This window comes from Emydura macquarii, unplaced genomic scaffold (genome assembly GCF_026122565.2).
Source record: "Emydura macquarii macquarii isolate MOO-44397 ecotype Brisbane River unplaced genomic scaffold, CSIRO-AGI_Emac_v2 contig_2422, whole genome shotgun sequence".
NCBI lineage: Eukaryota > Metazoa > Chordata > Testudines > Chelidae > Emydura > Emydura macquarii.
The window spans coordinates 38,602,555-38,626,085 of NW_027132559.1; the positions used below are offsets into that span (position 1 = coordinate 38,602,555).

Consider the following 23,531-nt stretch of genomic DNA (forward strand, 5'->3'; position numbering starts at 1 on the left):
AGTCATAAATACAGCAAGCATTTCAGAGAAGTGAATGAAATGAACCCAAAATGAAAGTAATGTTCTATACTCCCATAGCACTTTCCATCTGTCTCTTTCAAACAGCTGTACAAACATTAACAAAGGAAGCTTCACTGTACTCCTGGGAGTTAAATATTAATATCCCCAATGGGATGGGAATTCAGAGGCATACAGAAGCTAAGCTATTTGCCAAAGTCATTTATGTGACAGAGCTGAAAAAAGCCAAAAAAATTCAGAGTGTGGGGGTTATTCGCTATCATGAAGAAAGGCTTAATAGGCAGTCTCTCCCCGATATTATCTGGAGAAGGAATGAATGCCTCCTTAACCACATTAGGCTGTGATATGGACATACAGTTAAGAGTTTTGCATATGCAGTACAGAAAAACTGATAATCACAGAAGAGTAGAAAGTAAAAGAATATCCAGTGTTGAAGCAAAGTTTCAAGGTCTTTGGATATTGTGGCAGGTTTAACAACAATATAAAAATGCTGATTATCATTTTCTTCTAAAAGATGTTATCAAAAGCCGTAAAATCATTCACTTTACCTTGTCCATCCTCTCTCTTCCCAATGGCAAGTGCTTTAGTTCCATCACAGCAAAATGCTTTAATACAATTCAGCTGCAACATTGCTGCATTCTGCTTGATTTTTTTTACTTTGTTAGCTATCTTGTCCAGGGCTATCACTTCACCCTGAAAAAGTAAAGTTTACATCAAATGTAGTGGTTAAAATGATAACAGCTACAGCAATATCTATTACCTTTCATTTAAGCTCAGATTCGTAATACCCACACACATTTTTCTCTGCTTTAAAAAAATTCTAATGAGAAAATTTTAATCTAAGTTTTCATGGTGTTATTTAAATGGGAGGGAAAATTGTAATTAATATTTTCATAAACATGTTTTCCTGTTTTCTGAACATCTCTACAACCGGTCATAAAATTTTCATTTAATATTTGACTAATAATGAGGGGAAGGAAATCTGTAATGTTTTCATTTTTAACAGCCAGTTTTAATTAATATTTTAATGGCGTTCCCCCCAAAAGTGTCTGTATTATCTGATGTACTAATTATAATTGTAATATACTGATGTTATAATATTAAAGTAATGTCACAGGAATACATTACAAGATTTCACTCAAACATGTTGGAAATGTAAATTATTTATTAAATGCAACATGAAAAATGATAAATATTATGGGAAATGGACTTTATAAAGAGAAAAGCAAAGCAGACAAATTAGGGGAGCAGATTTTGTAAACAATATATTATATCCTTATTTTATACCTGTTTGGGAAGTACATTAATTTATATAATTCCAGTTCAACAACTCCATTCTCCTGAAGCTTTACTCCTATGGTGAGAGGTTTGTAGAATCTCTGGATGGAATTACCGTTAGTATAATAAGAGGAAAACTTTTTTCCCTTATAATCAAAGATATTTAGTGTTTAAAAGTTGCAGATGCAACACCAAGTTATGAAAAATGTGTGCATATGCAAAAATTATAAATGGAAGTAAATCAATGGCAAAGGAATATTCCTACAAAGAAACTCTTTATCACCTCACTGAAGCTCTTCACTTGTAAATTTCATGGTTCTACCTACTGTATGCCTAATGCATGTTTGCAATTTTCCCATATTGAAGGGCCGGCCACTTCCATAAGCACCACATCAATTATGTCAAGCAGACTGTCACATACAGCAAATTGTATGGCTTTTCTAAGTACACACAACTAACCATTACAAAGTCCTATGCACAGATAACCATTGCAGTTATGCACAGATAGCTATTGAAGTGCATTCTGTTGCAAACTGTAAGATCTCTAACTCACCTCACATTTTGTACATAACCCGATTCCAGCCAAAATGACAATTCAGCTAATAAATGTTACATTTTCTCTGAAACTACAGAACAGATCCTCTCTTTCTCTCTCTTATGAAAAAGAACAATCTCACAGCCCTTTCTTTCAGCCTGATGATGCCTTGGTATCTGCAAGTCCTTACTCCTCTCTCCCTATACTTTTTGAAGGACCTAGCGCTTGTGTGTTTTCTTCTTTGTCTACCTCCAACCATCACCATTCATACAACCCGTTCACATGGAACAGACTTTCTCCTCTTACCAAACAAATAACTTTCACTAAGCCTTCCAACATTAAGCACTCACAATACCTCCAGCCCTTGTTGCAACTGATCCAGTCCCCCATATTGGCATTTATACTTAGGGCTTCTGTTTTTTGGGGTTCCTGTTAAGCAATTTTTGAGTTTTATGCAGATGTCCAAAATCAATTTTTTTTGTATATACTGTAAAAAACAGTTACTAATCTTTCATAACTGTTGTTGTTTGAGATGTGCTGCACATGTACATTCCACTCAGAGTGTGTGCACAGCTGTTGGAATTTTGAATTTATGACCCGAAAATGGACAAATATTTGAAAAAAAAAGATTTTGGCGGTTCCACAACTACTTGCAGTGATGAAGCTGAACATGAAACTAAGAAAGTGAAAGTGGTGAACCGACACTTCTGTCAGAGCTATCTGCAATATGGATTTTCGTCTACAGGATCTTGCCCTCTTCCAACGTCTTGTGTGCAGGGAGAAACTCTCAAACCATGCCATGGTGCCAAGAAAGTTAAAATGACACTTTACAAGCAAGCAAACATCCCTTGCCAAGAAGGATATTTTTTTTTTAACGTTTGAGGCAACAAAATGAAAAGCAAGTGTGACTGATAAGGATACGATGCTGTCATGTAAGCCACAGATTCTGTGACTTTCCGGGACCTCAGTAACTTCTTCTGGGGCAGGGCTGGAGCAACTGTTAGCCCTGAGGTTGCTAGAGCAGCAGCAGCCCAACGGTCGTGAACAGCTGACCAGCAGCCAGCCCCTCCCCCCCAGCCACCGATCAGCTGTTCAATAGCTAGCACTCCGCCCCAGCTGTCAAACAGCTGATTTGGGCTGGCCCCAGGCCACTGCCAAACAGCTGTGCCTGGGGCCCCAAACTGATCCGGGGCCAACCTCATCCGCCCACCCACCAAACAACTGTTGGGCAGCTAGCCCCTCCATGGGGATCCAGCTGTCATTCTCCCCCCTCAACCCTGCCCCGCCCTGGTTATTTTTAATAAAGTCACAGACAGATCACTTGCTCTGAGGATTTTTGTTTATTGTCCATTACTTGTCTGTGACTTTTACTAAAAATAACCATGACAAAATCTTAACCTCAGCGATTGATGATTGTCAGAAACAGTTGCACAGCCTAAGTGCTGGAAGCAAGTTAGGTGATTGCTGAGCTTGTAGCAAAGGCAAAAAAGCCACATACAATTGCAGAGACATTCATTTTATCAGCATGCAAAGAAATCGTGAGAGTAATGTTAGATGCACACGCAGTCAATGAAATTGAAAAAGGTCCCCTTTCAGATTACACAATAACTCATCACACTGATGATGTCAGGTGATATTGAGATGATACTCTGAGAAAAATTAAAATCAAGCAGAAAATTTACATTGCAGCTTGGCGAACCAACAGTTATCAGTGGCCATGCTCAACTCTTGGCTAATGTAAGGTACGTTGACAGAGACAGTATTAAAGAAATTTTTTTGTTTTTCAAAAACTGCCAGGTCACACAACTGGTGAGGAAATATTCAGTGTGACAGCAGCCTACCTTGAGGAAGGAGAATTCCAATGGAAAAATTGTATCAGTGTTTGCACCGATGGGGCAGATTCCATGAGTTGCAAAGTGAAAAGTTTTGTAAGCATGATCAGGGAACAAAACCCAGATGTGTGTTGATGATCCACTGTTTCCTGGACCAGGAAGCTCATGTCGCCAAAACACTGCCTGGAGAACTGTCTTTAGTATTACAACAAAGAGAGCATCTGAGGTCAGTGGAGCAAAAGATTAGAGTGGCACTGTCAACATTTCCTCCAAGGATTAAATGACTCCACGCATCAAGACAAGCTCAGATGTCTCATTAAAATGTTGTTATTTATTTTAAAATGTTTTATATAATTTGTGGTCATTCATCACAGACAGTGAATCACAGCGTGCATCAATCACTTCTCTATTCATCAAATTCAGGGCAGCATTTGGAGCATTTCGAGTCTAACATATTAATCGTATTGTACAGACTTTGAATGGGAAGGGTGGTGAACAGCTTAAACTGAGGCAATAAGAAGGCGAGTTCATTTGGAGACAATACGGTGATGTGCCTCAAAATAATTAAAGGTATCTAGGTATGCCACGGCAGAGAAAAGGATGGGAAAATGATCTAAAACAGAGGTTCCCAACCTTCTCAAGTGTGCGGACCCCTTTTCAACCTCCAAACATTTCGTGGACCACCACATGCCACTAGTTTTATTTGAAACTGTACATTTCCTTGGTGAGGATGTTATTTTCTTTTCCACGGACTCCCTATTGTGGACCACAGGTTGGGATCCGCTGATCTAGAAAACTATCTGCGATTAATTTACACTGAATACACTGAGAGCATTTACTAAGGCAGGCCAAGAGATTCCAATGACAATCACGAGTGGTAAGAAGGAACGAGGGAATTTGGGGGACAACTAGGCCCTTTATACCAGTGCACAGTGGCATGTACAGGAGAGGGTGTTCAAGCCACCCAAATGGCACCACTAACGGAAAAAAAATTTATGACTGTGCACAGGGTGCATACACACCAAAAGGGGAATGCACTTGTGCAATCACCCAAAAAACAATGTTTAAATACAGTATTGTTTCAAACTACATTACGTTAAAATGAACCAGGGAATCTTTAGTACATGCCAGCAGGGTCTACAAGGACCAATTAATGCGCAACACATTAGTATGCTTTAGAAATCACACCCCTGTATTTAGCATTACTAATCCGTAAGAGAAGCCATTAGATACAAGTAACCATTTTCAGTGTATTTTGGAGAAAAAGTGTTGGGTTGTTTTTTTGCAGTGGGGTGTTTTAACAGTGTTTATCTGTTAAAATCAGAAGCCCTATTTATACTGTACTTTATTTGTCTCCAAGACTGAAAAACTCCTGGGGGCAAGGGCCTTGTCTTTCTGTGTTTTGTAAAGAGTTGTATAGTCTTATGGCACTTTAGAAATAATTCCTTCTGCTTCCCATACATCCTCAGCTTCAAAGTTCTTGCACTTTCCTTGCTGGCTTGCTGTTTTGCATTATCTGTGGCTATCAATAGAAAAGTGAAGTGAGCCATGCTAATGAAACGGAGGTCAAAACTTCCTCACTGAGACAAAAAATGCTCAATGACTTTTCTTACCTGGTCATGCATTAATGTTGCAAGATGTGTTGTTTTTCCCCCAGGTGCAGCACACATGTCCAAAATTCTCTCTCCTGGCTCAGGGTTTAAAACATGGCTTACAACTGCAGAGGGCAAGTTCTATCATAAAACAAAAAGGTAGAATTAATGCTTTTAAAACAGTCTTATTTCAGGGTTGACAAACATAGGGAATATATAATGAAAACCATCTCATTAAGCAGTGAAACCACTTATATTTTTGATGCTCTCTCCATTACAGAGCTTGAATAATTTCAGTTTAAACACCTTACATTAAGTGTATACCTATCTTTCACTTTACATCTCTGGTTGCTTTTCTCCTAAACTTAAGAATTAACAATTAAGGTTCTGGGCATTTCCTGGGGATTCATGACTGAGTAAGGCAACTATATTGCTAAATAAAACAGGATGATACTGGGACAGAGGTGGAGCTGCCCTTTAATACTATATGTTGACCTGGTCACTAGGATGTTTACTATATGAATATATTTGTTTAGTTTAATAGCAGGAAAGCAAATAGGAAGCAGAATAATGGCTCAAGATAAAACACCACTCAGCAAACATCTGAGAGCTGCTTTGGGACAATGGCAGAATCATTAGCTCTGAGAGTCTGTTTCAACCTCCTACAAATGCCTACAGACCTGGTTTTGAGCAGCAGGGCTGAAACCCAGGAGCTGAAGGGAACAAAGGAACTCTGACTGGATAAAAAGTGCCTCACTCTCTCTAGCGGGAAGGTTAATTGGGGAGCTGAATAGCCGGGCTGACCACCAACACCCACTGGATTGAATGAAGAAGTTAGATCTGTGTAGGCTACCCTCACAGGATGGTAAGCTTATAGACAAGACAGAATTGTGTGTACACTGTTTCTTTTAATAGCCCTTTTCTCTAAAAGCTCTGTTCACACTGTATCGTAAAATAAACTGGTTTAAGTTAGCTGTCTGGTCACTGTATAACACTGATCACAGTCTCCCGCAGGGAAGAACCACAGTCAGGCCTGTTGAGGTAGCACAGATGATACACAAGTATCTGTGACCCAGGATCTGTGGAAGCGGGAGAACTGTGGCATTCCACCTGAGCATAGGTGCAGGCAAGAAGCCTGGCACCTGAGGGATGTACTCAGAGAGACCAGGAAGGAGACAGCGATACATCTTGTTTTGGTTTACTCAAGGTGTTTGTAGATTAGCTAATCAGAGTCCTTAATCTGAATAATAACTGAAATTTAATTTGTTTACAATGTAAACTATAGCTCCAGAGCTAGAGCTCCAATGTTAACATATTAGATCTCAAAAATAGGCAATGGTTATCCATCTGGGGTAAGCAGAAGTCCTTCAGGTGGTACATCAATTCATTTAGATATTTGCCTAGTTTTACAACAGGCTATATAAAAAGCATTAGCAAAGTCAGTACAAAGCAAAATTTCATACGACTTGTTTATATTGCTCTATATACTACTATACACTGAAATGTAAGCACAATATTTATATTCCAATCTATTTATATTATAATTATATATATATATAAATTATATGGTAAAATGATATAGTAAGCAATTTTTCAATAACAGTGTGCTGTGCTGTGTCTTATTGTTTTATCTTAACCAGTGTGTTTGGATTAAGGTATGTGGAGAACTCTATTTAGGAGAACAAGGCTGATATATTATCATTTTCCTTTGATGAAATGACAGACTTTCTATCAGCTTGTACTGTTCAGAAGGGTACTGAGCAGTAGAATATGCATATTTCCGGGGGACAAGGCTGGGACTAGAAATTGTGGGTGTTGCCCATATGTAAAGCCATGAGTGACTGGTCAGAGTGCTCATGTATTTCGCAGGGAGTGAATTTGCATGCTGAAGGCTGTGTGACCAGGCCAGGAGTGGATGTTCTGATAGCAAAGCAGTGTAAGAGGCACACCAAGTAGAGAATTAAGGGGACACAGCTGTTCAACAGTCCAGATTGTACTCTAGGTAATGTCACAGGTGGGAACTCTAAAATTATATCCACTCTTGAAAATGTGGACCATGATGTATAGAAATTAGAGTAATTCAAACAGAGGACAGAGTCTTACCAGAGAAATTACAAATGATAGAGCACTGCTATGCAGGATCTGTCAATGTCATAGCACAGACACACAGCTATGACTGTAAATTTTGAATTGTTTCAAAAGTGCCTGCATGGGAGTTATACAACCAAAATTATAAAACAATTTCAGAGTATCAAAGGCAGAACAGCTATGGAATGATGGTTTATTTGGGCTGAAGTTTACATTAGCATTGTGGTTGAGATAAACACAGTGGAAGCAATTTTTATCTTTTATTTAAAAAACAAGGTGTGAAAAGTAATCTTCATTTTTTTTATATACTATAGAATAATCTTTATATAAAACACTGTACCAAAATTAGAAAGAGCATTAATTCCTTGGGAAGTAAATCTAGTTGAGATATTTCTGCACTTTGACAGAAATGAGGATTACTGCTTATCTAAAACAGGGTTTGATCCCCATATTTAAAACAAAAAACAAACCAACAACAAATAAAAGAATGCAGTTTCGTCATCCCATATCTCACCATGAGGCTGGTTTGCCAACTACATTGAATAAACAGTAGTTTATAACAAAATTTGTTTAAAAAAAACCAACAAGCAGTCTTTAAAAGTTGCAGAAGTATATTCCATCTGTAGTACAAAAAGGATAATACTTTTAAATTAAATACTTTTGATGGTAAGAATTTATTTAAAACTACAATATATGAAAAGAACAATAAAGATCCCACTGAAACCAACAACAGGAAATGGAAACATAAAGGCTGGAACATAGTCCTTAAATCTCCTGCACTATGACTAGATATGCTCACAAACAAGATGTCACTTACACTTTGGAACTTCTGCAATTCTATTGTACAACATAGTGAATTACATATGGAACACAATGCTCTTGTTGATTCAAGACTTTCCATATGTTTTGTTCAAGTAAGTTTTATTGTTTTAGGCCAAAAAAAGTGGTGGATTTGTTTTTAACTAAAGCTAGTCTCCTGACTGAAGACCACAATGAGAATTTATGTGATAAGAGACTCAGATTCCAGACTAATCACAAGAGCACTCGTAGATTCCAATAGCGGCTGAAAGCATTGCACAGAAGATGCAAAGCTGTGCAAAAAGTCTATTTTTTTTTAAATGGATCTCTTTAAAGTCACAGTCAGACATTCAGTATGTCTCAAATGAGAGACAAGGTGGATGAGGTAATATCTTTTTTTGGACCAACTTCTGTTTGTTAAACAGTTAAGCTTTCAAGATTACACAGATCTCTTCTTCAGGTCTATATTCTATCTATATCCAACTTCAGTGAAGAAAGTACTGAATTAGGTGCTACGTAAGCACTCTGAAAATGGAAACCCTTTAGATTCCTAATAAACTACTTGAAGGATATTTATTCTTCTGAAAATTGTACAGCCCTATTTAGTAATGCACTTACCTGCAAAAACAAATAACTGGATAGCACACCGTCCAACGAAGGACTAAGGTAGACTGGATCTGTCATTCTTATACCTATTCCTCTGAAAAGGCAGAAACACATATTAAATCTGATTCAACTAAATTATCTGCTCTGTCGAAACTTCCAAAGATACATTTTGCCATGGAAATATTCCTTTTTCTTCTTAATAATTGCCTTTTCACAAGACATTCAGTACATTTATGAGTGGCTCAGCTGATTTTTCTTTTGCCCCGATGGTCTGCTTTTTGTTTTTCAGCAATATTGATACTAGTGATAAAGGGGCACTAAGTCCACTTAAGTCATCAGGGTTACACTTATATAATCGTGAACAGAATTTTGCATAAGTGAAAATATATAGAAATCAACTCAAAGAAAATAAACCTTTACAATTTTATAACCCAATATAGTGAACTCTTTGAAATGCCATCACACTGGATTCACCAAATGTTCACCAAATGGATGAATGGCAAAGTAAAAAAAAAAAAATTCATATATATGAATGGCCAAGAAAGAATGGTTTCCTCATATGTAAAACTGGCATACTACTAATTTATTTACTTTATAGCAGTGTTATAAGGATTAATTAATGTCTGATCAATTACTTGAAAACGTGAAGTGCTGTGCAAGTGCTAGGTTTTACTATTATTATTATTAAGACATAAATTTGAGAAATTCTAAGAAATTGAAAGAATGTGAGCAAGAGAATCAGACACTTGGGCTCTATTTACTATCGTATTGGAGAAAATGTCCTATATATTAAGGCCATCAACATTGATTTGCATGGAAAAACAAAATGTTTAAAGTTAGCATAGGCTCTACAGAGAATTTGTATAAAGAAAGCTCACTTCAATAATATAATCTGCTTTAGGTTTCATTAAGATGAGATAAAATTATTACTTAGTGATCACAACAAAGAAAAGACATGAATGGCACAAATGAACCTGAAAAAAAACCTGCTAAATAACTGCAGTCAGGAAAATGAATCTATTTTCCTAAGTGAAGCACACAGTCTCCTACAAGACAAAGAAGAATTGAGACAGAAAATCAAATATGACAGACTCAAGCTTAAGAGTCCTATATTCAATTTTGCCACATCGTCATCTCAGGTAGAGGTCTGAGGCTTCTCCACTTCCTGTGTTTAACCTTCAGTACATCAGAAAATGCTCTATACAAGGCGCTTTTGTTTCACACCCAAGTTTTTGTGGATTGTTTTGTAAATCAGGCAATATGCTTGATGTAACTATACAAAAAAGAAATGTCCTGCAATACCGGACACACTCTTTACATGCTAATTCTATGCTGGAGGGAAAAAATCCAAAATCACTTTCTTTGGCATCAATATGGAGAAGCCAAGCATGTTTAAAAATAAATACTTTGTTAAATAATGTCATAACATATTTCATTAAAGATAGTCAACCTAAAATACAGCTCCTTTAAAATTGAAAACATCTGTGTTGAAAGGTGGGGGGAAAGGGTGAGGCTGCATTTCTAGACAAACTGAAGTAAAATAAGAGATTGCAGCAGAATAGTTTATCAAAGCTGCATTCTGCTTATTAATGTGGCAAAACTAAATGTGATGATGTCAAATGCTAGTTAAAATAAACCTATTTATTTCCCAACCAATAATGTCTTCATGATTCACTAAACCGATAACTACAACCCATCCTGCAATATAAGCTGAGAAAATTGTATCATTAATAAGGATTTATACTATGGTAGCACCTACTAACCTTGATCAGCATCAGGGCTCCCTTGGACTAACTGCTACAAAAGCATAAACAGCCACCATCCCGGTCCTAAATCTTATTATCTTAGTCCTACACTGATGTGCAAGTGGAGGAGAGGACACAAGTAGCTTCCCACACCTCTTGTGCCTCTTTGGATAGGTTGGGCATAATCCCACTGGCAATCCAAAAGCACTAGCTTCCTAAAAAGCAGAGGGGATGGGAAGGGACATGGCAGGGCTGACCCCATGGAGAGCTGGAAGGGACTTTGACATCTAGTAAAATCCCCTATGCTGAGACAGGACCAAGTATACCTAGACAAGTGTTTTTCTAACCTGTTCTTAAAAAGCAGTAGTGACAGAAATTCTGCAACCTCCCTTAGTGTCCTATTCCAGTATTTATCTAATTTTTACAGTTAGAAACCTTTTCCTAATATCTAACCTAAATCTCCCTTGCTGCAGATTAAGTCATAGTTCTTGTCCTACCTTCAGTGGACACAGAACTAATCACAATCCTCTTTATAACACTCCTTAACATATTTGAAGACTTATCAGCTCTCCCCTCAGTCTTCCTTAGACATACTGGGTTTTTTTTAAACATTTCCTCATAGGTCAGATTTTATAATTATTTTATCATTTTCGTTGCTCTTTTCTGGACTTTTTCCATACTGGACACAATACTCCAGCTGAGGTCTTATCAGAGCCAAGTAGAGCAGAACAATTAACTTCTGTGTCTTAGATACAACACTCCTGTTAATATACCCCAGAATTAAATTTGCCTTTTTCACAACTTTATCTACTATAATCCTCAGATACTTTCTTCAGCAGTACAACCACCTAACCAGTTATTCCCCATTTTGTACTTACTCATTTGATTTTTTTTCCTTCTGAAATGTAATACTTTGCACTTATCTTTATTGAATTTCATCTTGTTGATTTCAGACCAATTCTTCAATTTGTCCTGGTCTTTTTGAATTCTAATCCTATCCTCCAAAGTGCTAGCAACCCACACCAGCTTAATGTCATTTGCAAATTTTATAAGCATACTCTCTACTCCAAGTCATTAATGAAAACTTAGAATAGTACGAGGCCCAGGACAGACCCCTGGTGGGACCTCAAGATATGTCTTTCAAGTTTGACAGTGAGCCATTGATAACTACTCTTTACATACAGTTTTTCAACCAGTTGTGCTCCCACTTTATAATAATTTCATCTATACCATATTTCCCTAGTTTGCTTATGAGAAGGTCATGTATGACAGTGTTAAAAGCTTTACTAAAATCAAGATATATCATGACTACTTCTCCCATCCTTCAACCCTCTCAAAAAAGGAAATTAGGTTGGTTAGCATAATGTGTTCCTCACAAATCCATATTGGTTATTACTTGTAACCCTATCATCTTCTAGGTCAGTAGTTCTCAACCTATTTACCACCGTGGGCCGCATAAGCAACTCTCTCTGTGTTATGTGGGCCACATCCACCTATATACTACTTGTAGGGCCCTGAGGATGTCACATGGGCTGCAGTTGTGTGCTCACTGGGCTGCTGGCTGAGAACCACTGCTTTAGGTGCTTACAAATGGATTAATACTGTGTTGCAGTACCTTTCCAAGTATCAAAATTAGACTGACTGGCCTAGAATGCCCCAGATCTTCTTTGTCCCTCTTTTGTCCCTTTTCAAAGATAGACAAACACAGTACCTTTCTCCTGTTCTCTAGAACCTCACCCATCCTCCAACAATTCTCAAAGATGATGACTAATTGTTCTGAGATTGCTTCAGGTAGTGCCTTAGCCGTTATGATTTTTGTCCTTGCATGCTTGCGCTATTATTTCATGTACCTCCTTAGCAATTTGTCCATGTTTCCCCTTTTTGTAGGATTCCTTTTTGTTTTTCAAGTCATTAAAGAGCTCCTGATGCATCCATACTGGCCTCTACTCTTTCTATTTTTCCTTTGCATCGGGATAGTTTGCTATTATGCCTTTAATACTGTGTCTTTAAGAAATTGCCTGCTCTCTTGAACTGTTTTGCCTTAGATTTTATTCCCAGGGAACCTTAGCTACTAGTTCTCTGAGTTTGGTACAATCTGCTTTTTAAAAATTCATTGCCCTTATCTTGATGCTTTCACTCCTTCCATTCCTTAGAAAGAGGAAGCCTATCACATCGAAATCACTTTCACCTAAGTTGCCTTTTACCTTCACATTCCCAACTAATTATTCCATGTTGGTCAGAATCAAGTCTAAAATGACTGTCCCCTGCTTACTATCCCCAACACATTCCAAGAACTTATTGGACATTATGTTTTGCCATATTACTTTTCCAACAGATACCTGAGTAGAAAAAGTTCCCATTAACACCAGGTCTTGAGCTTTGGATATTACTGTTGTTTGTTCTAAAAATAAATCATCCACTTCCTCCCCTGATTTGAAAATCTGTTTTTCCCTCTTTTATCTTTACTTAGAAACTTTCCACTAGTCTGCCTCTAAGCTTTTGGACCTCAGAACAAGTGTATGCAATTCTTGATAGGTACAATACAACACCTCCTCCCTTTTCTCCCCTGCCTGTCTTTCTTGAACAAGCTATACCCCTCTGTACCCATATTCCAGTCATGAGATATATCCCACCACGTCTCTGTGACATCAATGTCATAGTTTTGCTTGTGTACTAAGATTTCCAGTTCTTCCTGTTTATTCCCTGTAGTTCTTGCATTTGTGTCTAGATGTCTAAAATGCTGAGCAGATTCCCCCACTGTTTTCCCTCTTGTTACTCCTATGACCCAATTGTAATCTTCCATTCCCACCCTCCCTCCTAACTTCCAGCCCTCTGTTAAGGTCACCTTCTTTTATACCTACTTGTGGTCTTTTATCACCTGTCCCCTCTGAACCTAATTTAAAGCCCTTCTCACCAGATTGGTGAGTCAATGTCTCAAGATGCTCTTCTTCATCAAGTGGAGGAAATGCATGCTTCAAGGGGTCATAGAGCAGCTGTTGTAGTGTGCACTCCTCTGAAGCTCAGAAGGAATTTTTGCAATCAGCCAGAATTCTTCCGAAAGCTCCCAATGCCTCAAGGTCCTTTCTCACATGCCTCCAATGTACAGTCTCACTCAAAGCCACAATCCGCATTTACAGGTATTATAGAATATTTTAAAATTGCTAACTTTTTTCATAAAAAAGAAATAAGTGCAGCTTCTTAATCCTCATTCAGTTACTATGGACTTACTTCAGTGAACCACTTGAACTGAAGATTTCACTGCGACTTAATTCAGAAATTCCATTGCCAATAAAAACTTTGGGTCCCAGAAATTCTTTGGCTCCTCTGTTACACTTCCCTTCAATATCAGAGTACACAGAGATCACATCTCCAGCTTTCATACCTAGGGAAAGAAAGAGTTTATTAAAAAATTTACACGTGGCAAGAGAACAGTGACCAACTCATCTGGGACTCCTATTGGGCCACGTACTTCAGTGTTGACTGGTCCACAAAGGCATCTGACGGTTTTCCCATTGCCTAATTATTCTTAAGAATTTCCTAATGTTTAGCCTGAAAATCATCGGAGGTGGGGTAGTGGGGCTAAGTAGTGAGTGACTAGGGAGGGGAGAAGGCTAGTTAGATGGAGGTGTGGAGTGGTGCTGAGTTACAAATCAATTTTTACCTCAAACTTTGTCTTTTGATCCTCCAACAAAGAGAATAAGATTTGTCCAACTTCTTAAGAGTCTATTTCTTCAGAACACAAACATACATGTTCCTGAAGCACACTGTTCAGGATCAGGGCCTGTATTTTCTCCATGTACATGATCTGATCAAACCCCTATGTTCAGGTTTAGAGCCAACAACTCTACCCAATTAGAAATACTAAAGATGTCTAATGAACTTTTAAGAGACAGGCTGAACAGCTTTTCATCAATTCTGTTTTTACTCTAACTGTTGCTTTGATACAAATGATAACACTGCTCTGCTGTGTGTTCTCTCTTGGTTTATGAGCTGTTTTTGTGTCCCATATTTCTATGAGTGGAACACACTTACTAGATTCTTATCATTTTAGTGGGGGGATGTGTGTGTGTGTGTTTTGTATTCCTTATATTTTCTCTTGTGACATGTTAGAAAACTGTATGATCGTATTGTCACATTTATGTAGGTGATAATCATATTTATTCATCTTTTTCCAATAAGGTCAGCTGCCACATTTCTCAGTGTCTGACAGAAGTCTCTTCATGGACAGGTCAAACATTTTATACTCTCTATGGATGAGAATAAGATTTCATTTCTTAAATGTGGCTCTCTGGTCGCTCTAATTTCCTTGAGTTATTAGTTATCCAGGGTACAAATTCAGATGCTTAGGTGCCCCTTAGTTTTCATTTGTTTTGTTGTTTTCTATCTATATATTCTATACCTATATATACTAACAAAATATTACAGAAGTGACCTCTGTATTAAGAACCTAGTTGAGCAAGGTACTTAAGCATGTGCCTAATCTTAAGAACACAAGCAGTCTCACTGTCTTCAAGAATCTGGCTGCACTGGTGCCTAGAAGAGCTTGAAGAACAGTTTTGTCTCTGGTACAGAAGATTCTGTTAAGCCTGCTTGGAGTAAAGCACTAAGAAAGCCTGGTCCAAATATAGACTTGCTGAGCTTTGCCTCTACTTGTAAAGCTTTATTCTGAGAGACTGTTATTCAAAACACCGCTAGAGATTTCTCCCCAAATGCTTTGCTAGGAGCTTTTTTTATTGCAAAGCCTGGACTAAAGGAAAACCGCAGAGGCAACATTAAGCTTGAACCAAGAATGAGCTTGGCTGTTTAAAGCTCCTCAAAAGGTTAGGGGATTGTTTCAGAGATCTCTTTCCTATGTTCAAAGGGCTGAATTAACTGCATCTGAAATAAAAGCCATTTTATTATGGAGACATGCTTTTAGAACTTTTAAAATTTGTATTATATTTGTGACCAATTTATGTAGCCAGAAATAGCTTCTACATTGGATATTTTTCTTCTTGAGATGTCTATAATACCCAAATCACTTACATTCCACGTTGCTAACATCTACCTAGTAATTGTAACATTTGCGGATTATTTATCTTTATCTCCTGTCAATTTATTGTCTGTACTCAAGTCACTTGTAAAGCCAAAAGTTTTTTTCCTTGTTGTCTGTCTCTTTAAAATGCAGCAGCATGTTTAATTTTTAGTTACGTGTTGCAATATTCATGTTTTCTTATCCATTTAGGCAGTTATATTAGCTCCCCATTAACCTAAAGCTTAAATATTGATTCGTCAAATTAAGCTTAAAGACCTTTGATCACTGATTTCTCCTTATTTGTATAACTTGATCAGTAATTAAGTGCCCACTTGTGCACTACACTTCTTGTCTTGTTAAAACCATCTGTGCTCAGTGCAATTTCTAGATACAGGGTTTTGTTGTATCTGGCCTCCGGCTAGTAGCATATTCTCCCACTTCACTTTCCTATCTGCAATTCCTCTCAGTCTTTTTAAAGTCCTATTCAAAGTATTTTTCCCTTTTATTTGATGTTGTGTTCTAATGTATGGCAATGATGATAAATCACTAGCTCACCCAGTGGGTATTTTGAATAGTTATGAGATCTGTACAAAATAAAATCAGTTTCAAAAAGTGTTTGTTGCAGCAATTTACTTGTCTTCTCATAAATGCCTAGATTCAGGAAAGCATTCCTATGAAGTCAATGGGACTTCAGCACATTCTTAAAGCTAAGCATGAGTTTACGTACTTTTTAGAATAGGACTGGACTTAAGCATATGTATAAGTGCTTTTTTTATTCAGAGCCAAAATTTGCTTTCATTTAGATGGGAAAAAAAGAGCTGTGGTTAACACATCCATAGTCACTACCATGATAAAAACAAAGTGAAGCTTACACAATTATATTACAGTAGTTTCGCCTTCAAAGAAAAAAAAATAGCATAAAGTATTTCAATATTCATCTGAAGACTAAGCACTCACTGTTCAAGAGCATATGTAGGAGATGATCTTCTGGCTCACTGGCACTGGAAGTGAGAGACACATGGGTTCCCATGGTAAACTTAAGAATCTCCAGAAATTACATGTGAAGATTTTTCTCACCAAGAAACAATAGTAGTCAATACTAGATCTCACAGTTCAGGGCAACTGCACTGGTATTTCTGTTTAGTAGTTCAACCAGGACACCTATTTTCAGGTTGTCAACACCTCAGCTGTTGCTGCTCTTGTGTGGAGACCAATGTCTCAGTCCCTTCTGACCAGGGTATGTCCAGGCTGAACTGTTCCCTGCCTTCACTGTATTACTCGCAGCAAAGACAATCTTCCTAAATCTGCTTGCTATAGGTATACATTATCACCTAGTTCTTTCTAAGGAAGTCTACTTTATGCTTAAGGTAAAAAGCATTATAAAGAATACATATTAAAAACACACATGCTAATAAACTTACCAGATTTCATCTCAACTCTAACATGAGCTCTGTCAAGAGCAATCTTTCAACACCCCACCCTAAGGGTTTCCTTTTGGTCCATCACAGTTTTAGCTCAGAACAAGCATACTTTTATACAGAGCAGGAGTTTTTAATCTGGAGTTTCCAGAAGCAGGTAATTAGTATACAATGGGTCTCTCTCCCCAGGCCTTTCCTTCAAAAGGTTGTCTTCAGAGGGAGATTTTGCATTCCCCTCACCTCAAGGTGCTTCCTAGGCTATCCATTTCACACACGTTGTTCCAGAAAGACCTTTGAACTTCCTGTTCCAGAAAGACCTTTGAACTTCCTTATACCTTCCAGAAATTGTATTAATGTTGTTTTCCTACTAAAGAAGCTCCATACAGTCTCACAATAGTACATAAACATTTGCATTTCTAATATAATGTATCCCAAAGGTATTAACCCTAATTCAATAAGGTTTAACTTAATTCAATAAAGTACATTCAGGATATTTCAGGATATTGTCAGTCTGCCACACTAGAGCTTTATACCATCAAACATACCAATTTCAATATCCACGGAAAGCAAAAAAAAACCCAATAACCAAAAATGTCATTTCTCCTTTACATTTACTTTCTTAGGTTTCTAAGATATCATGAAGTCAATGTGTCTTTGTTTGCCAGTGCTTCATCACAAAGAGGTATTGATTATGCTCTCCTTGATTTCCCACTGGTTAGAGTGGGAAGTTAGTAACTTGGATGTGTTTTTCTTAGGCAGTACTGAGGGTAAATATCAAATTTAATAGCAACTACTGTTGCTTATTAGAAAGTCTACAAAAATATCTCTCTTTTTAATTTTGTCAAGTTATGTCTCACTTGAAAACCCATTTTTTTTAAAACCATTTTCAAGTCAAAAGGAGGAGAATGTAAAAATATCAATGAGAGACTATCCTTCTGCTAGGAAAGTGAAGTCCCTAAAAAGGAGAGAGAACTCAAAGCAGTACAGAAGAGGAGAGGTAGCACTCAGCATATTGTTAGAGGTATTGCACAAGAAAAATCATGGAAGTTTTACAAACAAAAACAAAGTAAAACTAGATACCAGATGTCAACTGGATTGGATGCCCCCTCCCCCCAGCCCAAATCCTACTGGAATATATCAGAGAACTCCTACATTTTGAAGCAGATTTGATTCCTGGGACAAAGACATGTGCTCCTCGTAGCACTGCATTTCCACACTGGGCTCCAACAATGACTTCAGATGATTGTTTCTGTAGATCCTTCCTGAGGATACAAAGTGTAATGTCATTACAAAAATCTGCTGACATCAGTCTATTTCAGAAAAAAACTTCAGTTTATACATGTTGTTTGAGAAAGGGTGGTGAAGAAATATGAACTGACTGCATATCAAACTTACAAGATGCACTTCAGTTCTGATAAAAGTAAAGAATAAAACCAAGTGGCAATCCTTGGAAAAATGCAGATTCAGCCCCAACACTGTTACTACCACAAATCTGATACCAATATACAAAATCAAGTCGTTAACTGACATGAAAACCATTCTTCTCTATTTTCTCTGCCAATAACTACTTAGAGTTCAACTAGCATGATCAAAGAGTGATCTCTTAAATTTAATAACTGCAACATATCTTTATTAAAACCAACATTTTAACAGGATACAAGGAATTTTGCTGTTAGCAACTTTGACTAGATTGGTAACAAGAAAGGTAATGACTCAGACTTGCCCAGGACAAGTACAAATAATGGACTGTTTAGAGACTCATACTGCAAAAAAGGATTTAAGGTAGTGCGGGACAACAACAAAACACGGTCCCACATTGTAAAAGAAAAACAGCAAATAAAATAATACAATGTACAATCTGTACACACTAGCATTGTTTATCACTTCTCTAGTTTACAAGCCCACTTGACACAACCTTGGTAAACTCAAATTTTGTGTGTGTAATTGTGTAATCCAATTGTGTGTAATTCTGAAGCCTTATTATAAAAAAGATCATTTAGATTATCCCTCTTTCTGTAAAGTCAAATTAAGCAATGAAAAAATTCCAGCAGGACAAACAAGGCAACACTAAAGGTGTCTAAATGAAAAATAGAAATAAAAAAACTAATTTTAAGTGTGAAGAATACTTTGGCTTCAATACAGGGAAATAAATGTGACCCTGGAACTCCTGTTCAACATTATCATTTGTGCTACCTTCCCTAAATACACTCATGAGAGTCTTGTACATGAAAATATTCTAATGGAGGAATATTGTGCACTAATCCAAGACTCATAGACTATAAGGTCAGAAGGGACCACTATGATCATCTAGTCTGACCTCCTGTACACGCCTGCCATAGAACTTCACCCACCCATTCCTGTAATAGACCCCTAAACTAAGATTGAGTTATTTGAAGTAATAATGATTTAAAGACTTCAAGGTACAGAGAATCCACCAGCAAGTGACCTGTGCTCCATGTTACAGAGGAAGGTGAAAAACCCACAGGGCTTATGCCAATCTACTTTGGGGGAAAATTTCCTCCCGACCCCAAATATCAGTTAAACCCTGAGCATGTGCGCAAGACTCACCAGCCAGACACCAAGAAACAATCCTCTGTAGTAACTCAGAAACCACCTCACCTAATATCCCTTCACAGGCCATTGGGCATATTTACTGCTAGTAATCTAAGATCAGTCAATGCCAAACTAGACTGTCCCATCATACCATCCCTTCCATAAATTTATCAGGCTCACCTAGGTTTCTTGACCCCTCTGCTCCCCTTGAAAGGCTCTTCCAGAACATCACTCCCCTGATGGTTAGAAACCTTCATCTAATTTCAAGTCTAAACTTTCTGATGTCCAGTTTATATCCATTTGTTCGTGTCCATATTGATGCTGAACTTAAATAACTCCTCTCCCTCTCTGGTATTTATCCCTCTGATGTATATACAAAGCGCAATCATATCTCCCCACAGCCTTCTTTTGGTTAGGCAAAACAAGCTAAGCTCTTTGAATCTCCCCTCATATGGCAGGTTTTCCATATCTTGGATCATCCTAGTAGCCCTTCTCTGCACCTGTTCCAGTTTGAGTTCATCTTTCTTAAACATGGGAGACCAGAACTGCACACAGTATTCCAGATGAGGTCCAACCAACGCCTTGTATAACGGTACTAACACCTCCCTATCTTTACTGGAAATATCTCGCCTGATGCATCCTAGGACCGCATTAGCTTTTTTTCACGGCCACATCACATTGGCGGCTCATAGGCATCCCGTGATCAACCAATACACCCAGGTCCTTCTCTTCCTCTGTCACTTTCAACTGATGCATCCCCAGCTTATAGTCCAGCCAAATAGTCTCTAGTTCTTCAGCAGAGATAATCTACACCCTCCTTACATACTTTGCCACAGGGCAATTGCTGCAGGGAGAAAGTAATATGACGTCTGTTATCATAAAAGGAGAAAGAAAAGTTTATGGTTTTTCAAACTCCCTCAGGATTTTGTTATATTTTTAAAGATCATTGTCAGACACATAAACAAACATAAAGTGTTGGGGAAGAGTCTACATGGATTTTGTAAAGGGCAATTATGTCTCATCAATCTACTAGATTTTTTTGAGGGACTCAACAAGCATATGGACAAGGGTGATCCAGTGGATATAGTGTACTTGGGTTTACAGAAAGCCTTTAACAAGGTCCCTCACCAAAGGCTTTTAAGCAAAGTAAGTTGTCATAGGATAAGTGGGAAGGTACTCTCATGAATCAGTAACTGGTTAAAAGGTAGGAAACAAAGGGTAGGAATAAATGGTCAGTTTTCAGAATGGAGAGAGGTGAAAAGTGGTGTCCCCCAGGGGTCTGTACTGGGATCAGTACTGTTCAACATATTTATAAATGATCTGGAAAAGGGGGTAAATAGTGAGGTGGCAAAATTTGCAGATCATATAAAGCTAACAACTCAAGATAGTTAAGTCAAAAGCAGACTGTAAAGAGTTACAAAGGGATCTCACTGGGTGACTGGGCAACAAAATGGCAGATGAAATTCAATGTTGATAAATGCAAAGTAATACACATTAGAAAACATAATCCCAACTATATATATATATATATATATATATATATATATATATATATATATAATAATGGGGCCTAAATTAACTGCTACTATTCAAGAAAGAAATCTTGGAGTCCATGTGAATAGTTCTCTGAAAACATCCAATCAGTGTGCAGTTGCAGTCAAAAAAGCTAACAGAATGTTTGGAATCATTAGAAAAGGGATAGGTAATAAGACAGAAAATATCATATTGCCTCTTTATAAATCCATGGTACACCTACTTCTTGAATATTGCATGCAGATCTGGTCGCTCCATCTCAAAAAAGGGCAACAAAAATTATTAGGGGTATGGAAAAGCTTCCATATGAGGAGAGATTAATAAAACTGGATCTTTTCAGCTTGGAAAAGAGATGACTAAGGGAGGATATGATAGAGGTCTATAAACTCATGACTGGTGTGGATAAAGTAAATATGGAAGTGTCATTTACTCCTTATAACACAAGAACTAAGGGGGGTGGGTCACCAAATAAAATTAACAGGCAGCAGGTTTAAAACAAACAAAAAGAAGTATTTCTTTACACAACGCACAGTCCACCTGTGGAACTCATTGCCAGGGGATGTTGTGGAGGCCAAGAGTATAACAGGGTTTTAACAAGAATTAGGTAAGTTCATGGAGGATAGGTCCCTCAATGGCTATTAGCCAGGATAGACAGGGATGCAAAACCATGCTCTGAAATGTCCCTAACCTCTGTTCCCCAGAAGTTGGGAATGGGCAATAGGGGATGGATCACTTGATTACCTATTCTGTTCATTCCCTCTGTAACACCTGGCATTGGCCACTGTTGGAAGACAGGATACTAGCTTAGATGGACCATTGATCTGACTCAGTATGGCCGTTCTTAGAAAAATGCATGTCGTCTAGGACGAGTACTGCATATTTTGGCTTAACAAACAATTGTGGACAAGTTATCAAAAATGGGTAACATAAAACCTATCATGAAACTCAGTAACACAAATTAGCTGTTAAAGTCTGAAAATTACAAACCTGGGTCCAATGACAGGAATAAGTAAGATGTCCTGGAGTTTTGGATGCTGAAGAACTGGAACACTAAGACCTTTAAATTGCTGTTGAATTTAAAAATAAATAAATAAAAGGACACTTAGTGAACACTAATTAATAGATGATTTTTGAAGTACTTTATTGTACTTGGAACCAATTATTTTTCAGTTCACACTTTATATCTGCAAATGGTAAAGGAGTCTCTTTAAGTGATGAGAAGTTGGGAAATGCTATGTTAGGAAATGCTGTATATTATAAACACTGAAGCTAAAACACAGAGATAAACTAGTACATTCAGAAATGTCAAGGCCACAACAGGAATTATTGACACGATTCACTTCAGAGCACAGGAGTGGGTCCTGGACATTCATATGCTCTTGGAACTTACTTTTTCTTTTCTCTGGAACAAGAAGCCAAGGCCATGCTACAGACAGCCAGACACACTATCACTAATAAAAGCCAAAGAAAGGCTCAGATTAGATTTGCTCAATGTAGTCATGTGCAGATCTTCCCTATTTGACATCTCAAAGGATGCTCATTTTTATTGGGTCATTTCAACTGAGAGAGATGTGAGAAGCTGTGATGCATGCTAGGGACCTGATTTCATATTTCATTTGAAAAGGCCCTGAGTTGGGGAGTTGCCATTTTGAAACTGTTCCTAGACTTTCATAAGCAGTGTCTTTCCACACATCCCAAATAACTGGAAATCAGTGAACATCTTATGAAGAGGCATTTTCTCCTTCTAAACCAATCTGTATGTTTTGTGATGTTTTGTGATGTTAAAACAGGCATTAATGTTATGTAGCTTCTTTTTGGAGTATAATTAGAATTAAAATGATGTTTACTGTCATGGAGAAGCTAGCTGTACCTGTTTTTAGCAAAGCATTTTCGCTCACAAAGCATAAAATTCTACTAAAATACCAGTTCCAGATTCCTAGAATGAGTTGTATGATAAAACATGCATAATTCATTACCCTCCCAAAAAATAGTTAGAGTAGTGTCAACTGCTTTTGCATTACAGAAATGTCTTGGCTCCTGTCATGCAGCTGCTGTCTATACAATCAACAATATTAATAATTTATTTATAGAAGAACCAGACTTTCTCAGAAAGACTGAAGATATATGGTAGGATTTCAAAACATCTTATTTTTTAACCTTATGGCTTACAAATAATTACCTCTGTCAGATAAATACAGTCATAAAATAAACAGAACTAAAAAAAATAATAAACTAAATGACAAAGTATTTTCTAACAAGTAACACCAGCAAGCAGGGCATCGCTCAAGTTATTTGGACACTGTTTATTTCAATTTCACACGCTCTAAAATAGGACATGACAAAAATGAGCTGATGTTGCAATTTTTTATTAAAAGCAAGTTCTATACTTGTTGAGTATATCTTCTCAGACTAATAGTTTTTATTTCTGTTATCTTGTCTAGATTGTAGTCTCTTTCTCCTATGTTTGTACAGCACTTAGCACAACAGGGTCCAAATCCTGATTAGGGTCTACAGGTGCTAC

The 23,531-nt window shown here is 37.5% G+C and overlaps 1 protein-coding gene across 2 annotated transcripts in view; it reads right to left on the reverse strand.

The window, feature by feature from the left end:
- NSUN6 (NOP2/Sun RNA methyltransferase 6) overlaps positions 1-23,531 on the reverse strand; it is a 38,568-nt gene that overhangs the window by 10,342 nt on the left and 4,695 nt on the right. Inside the window, exons 1-7 of one of the 2 annotated variants that reach the window (XM_067562329.1) lie at positions 22,401-22,411; positions 21,998-22,077; positions 18,077-18,186; positions 13,721-13,874; positions 8,760-8,841; positions 5,277-5,396; positions 567-711 (exon numbers count right to left, since the gene is read on the reverse strand). In XM_067562329.1, coding sequence (XP_067418430.1) covers positions 567-711; positions 5,277-5,396; positions 8,760-8,841; positions 13,721-13,872 — 499 coding nt within the window. In that variant the 5' untranslated portion in view covers positions 13,873-13,874; positions 18,077-18,186; positions 21,998-22,077; positions 22,401-22,411. Of the gene's footprint in view, positions 1-566; positions 712-5,276; positions 5,397-8,759; positions 8,842-13,720; positions 13,875-18,076; positions 18,187-21,997; positions 22,078-22,400; positions 22,412-23,531 lie in introns of those variants that run through there. The other variant, XM_067562328.1, reaches the window with a different exon arrangement.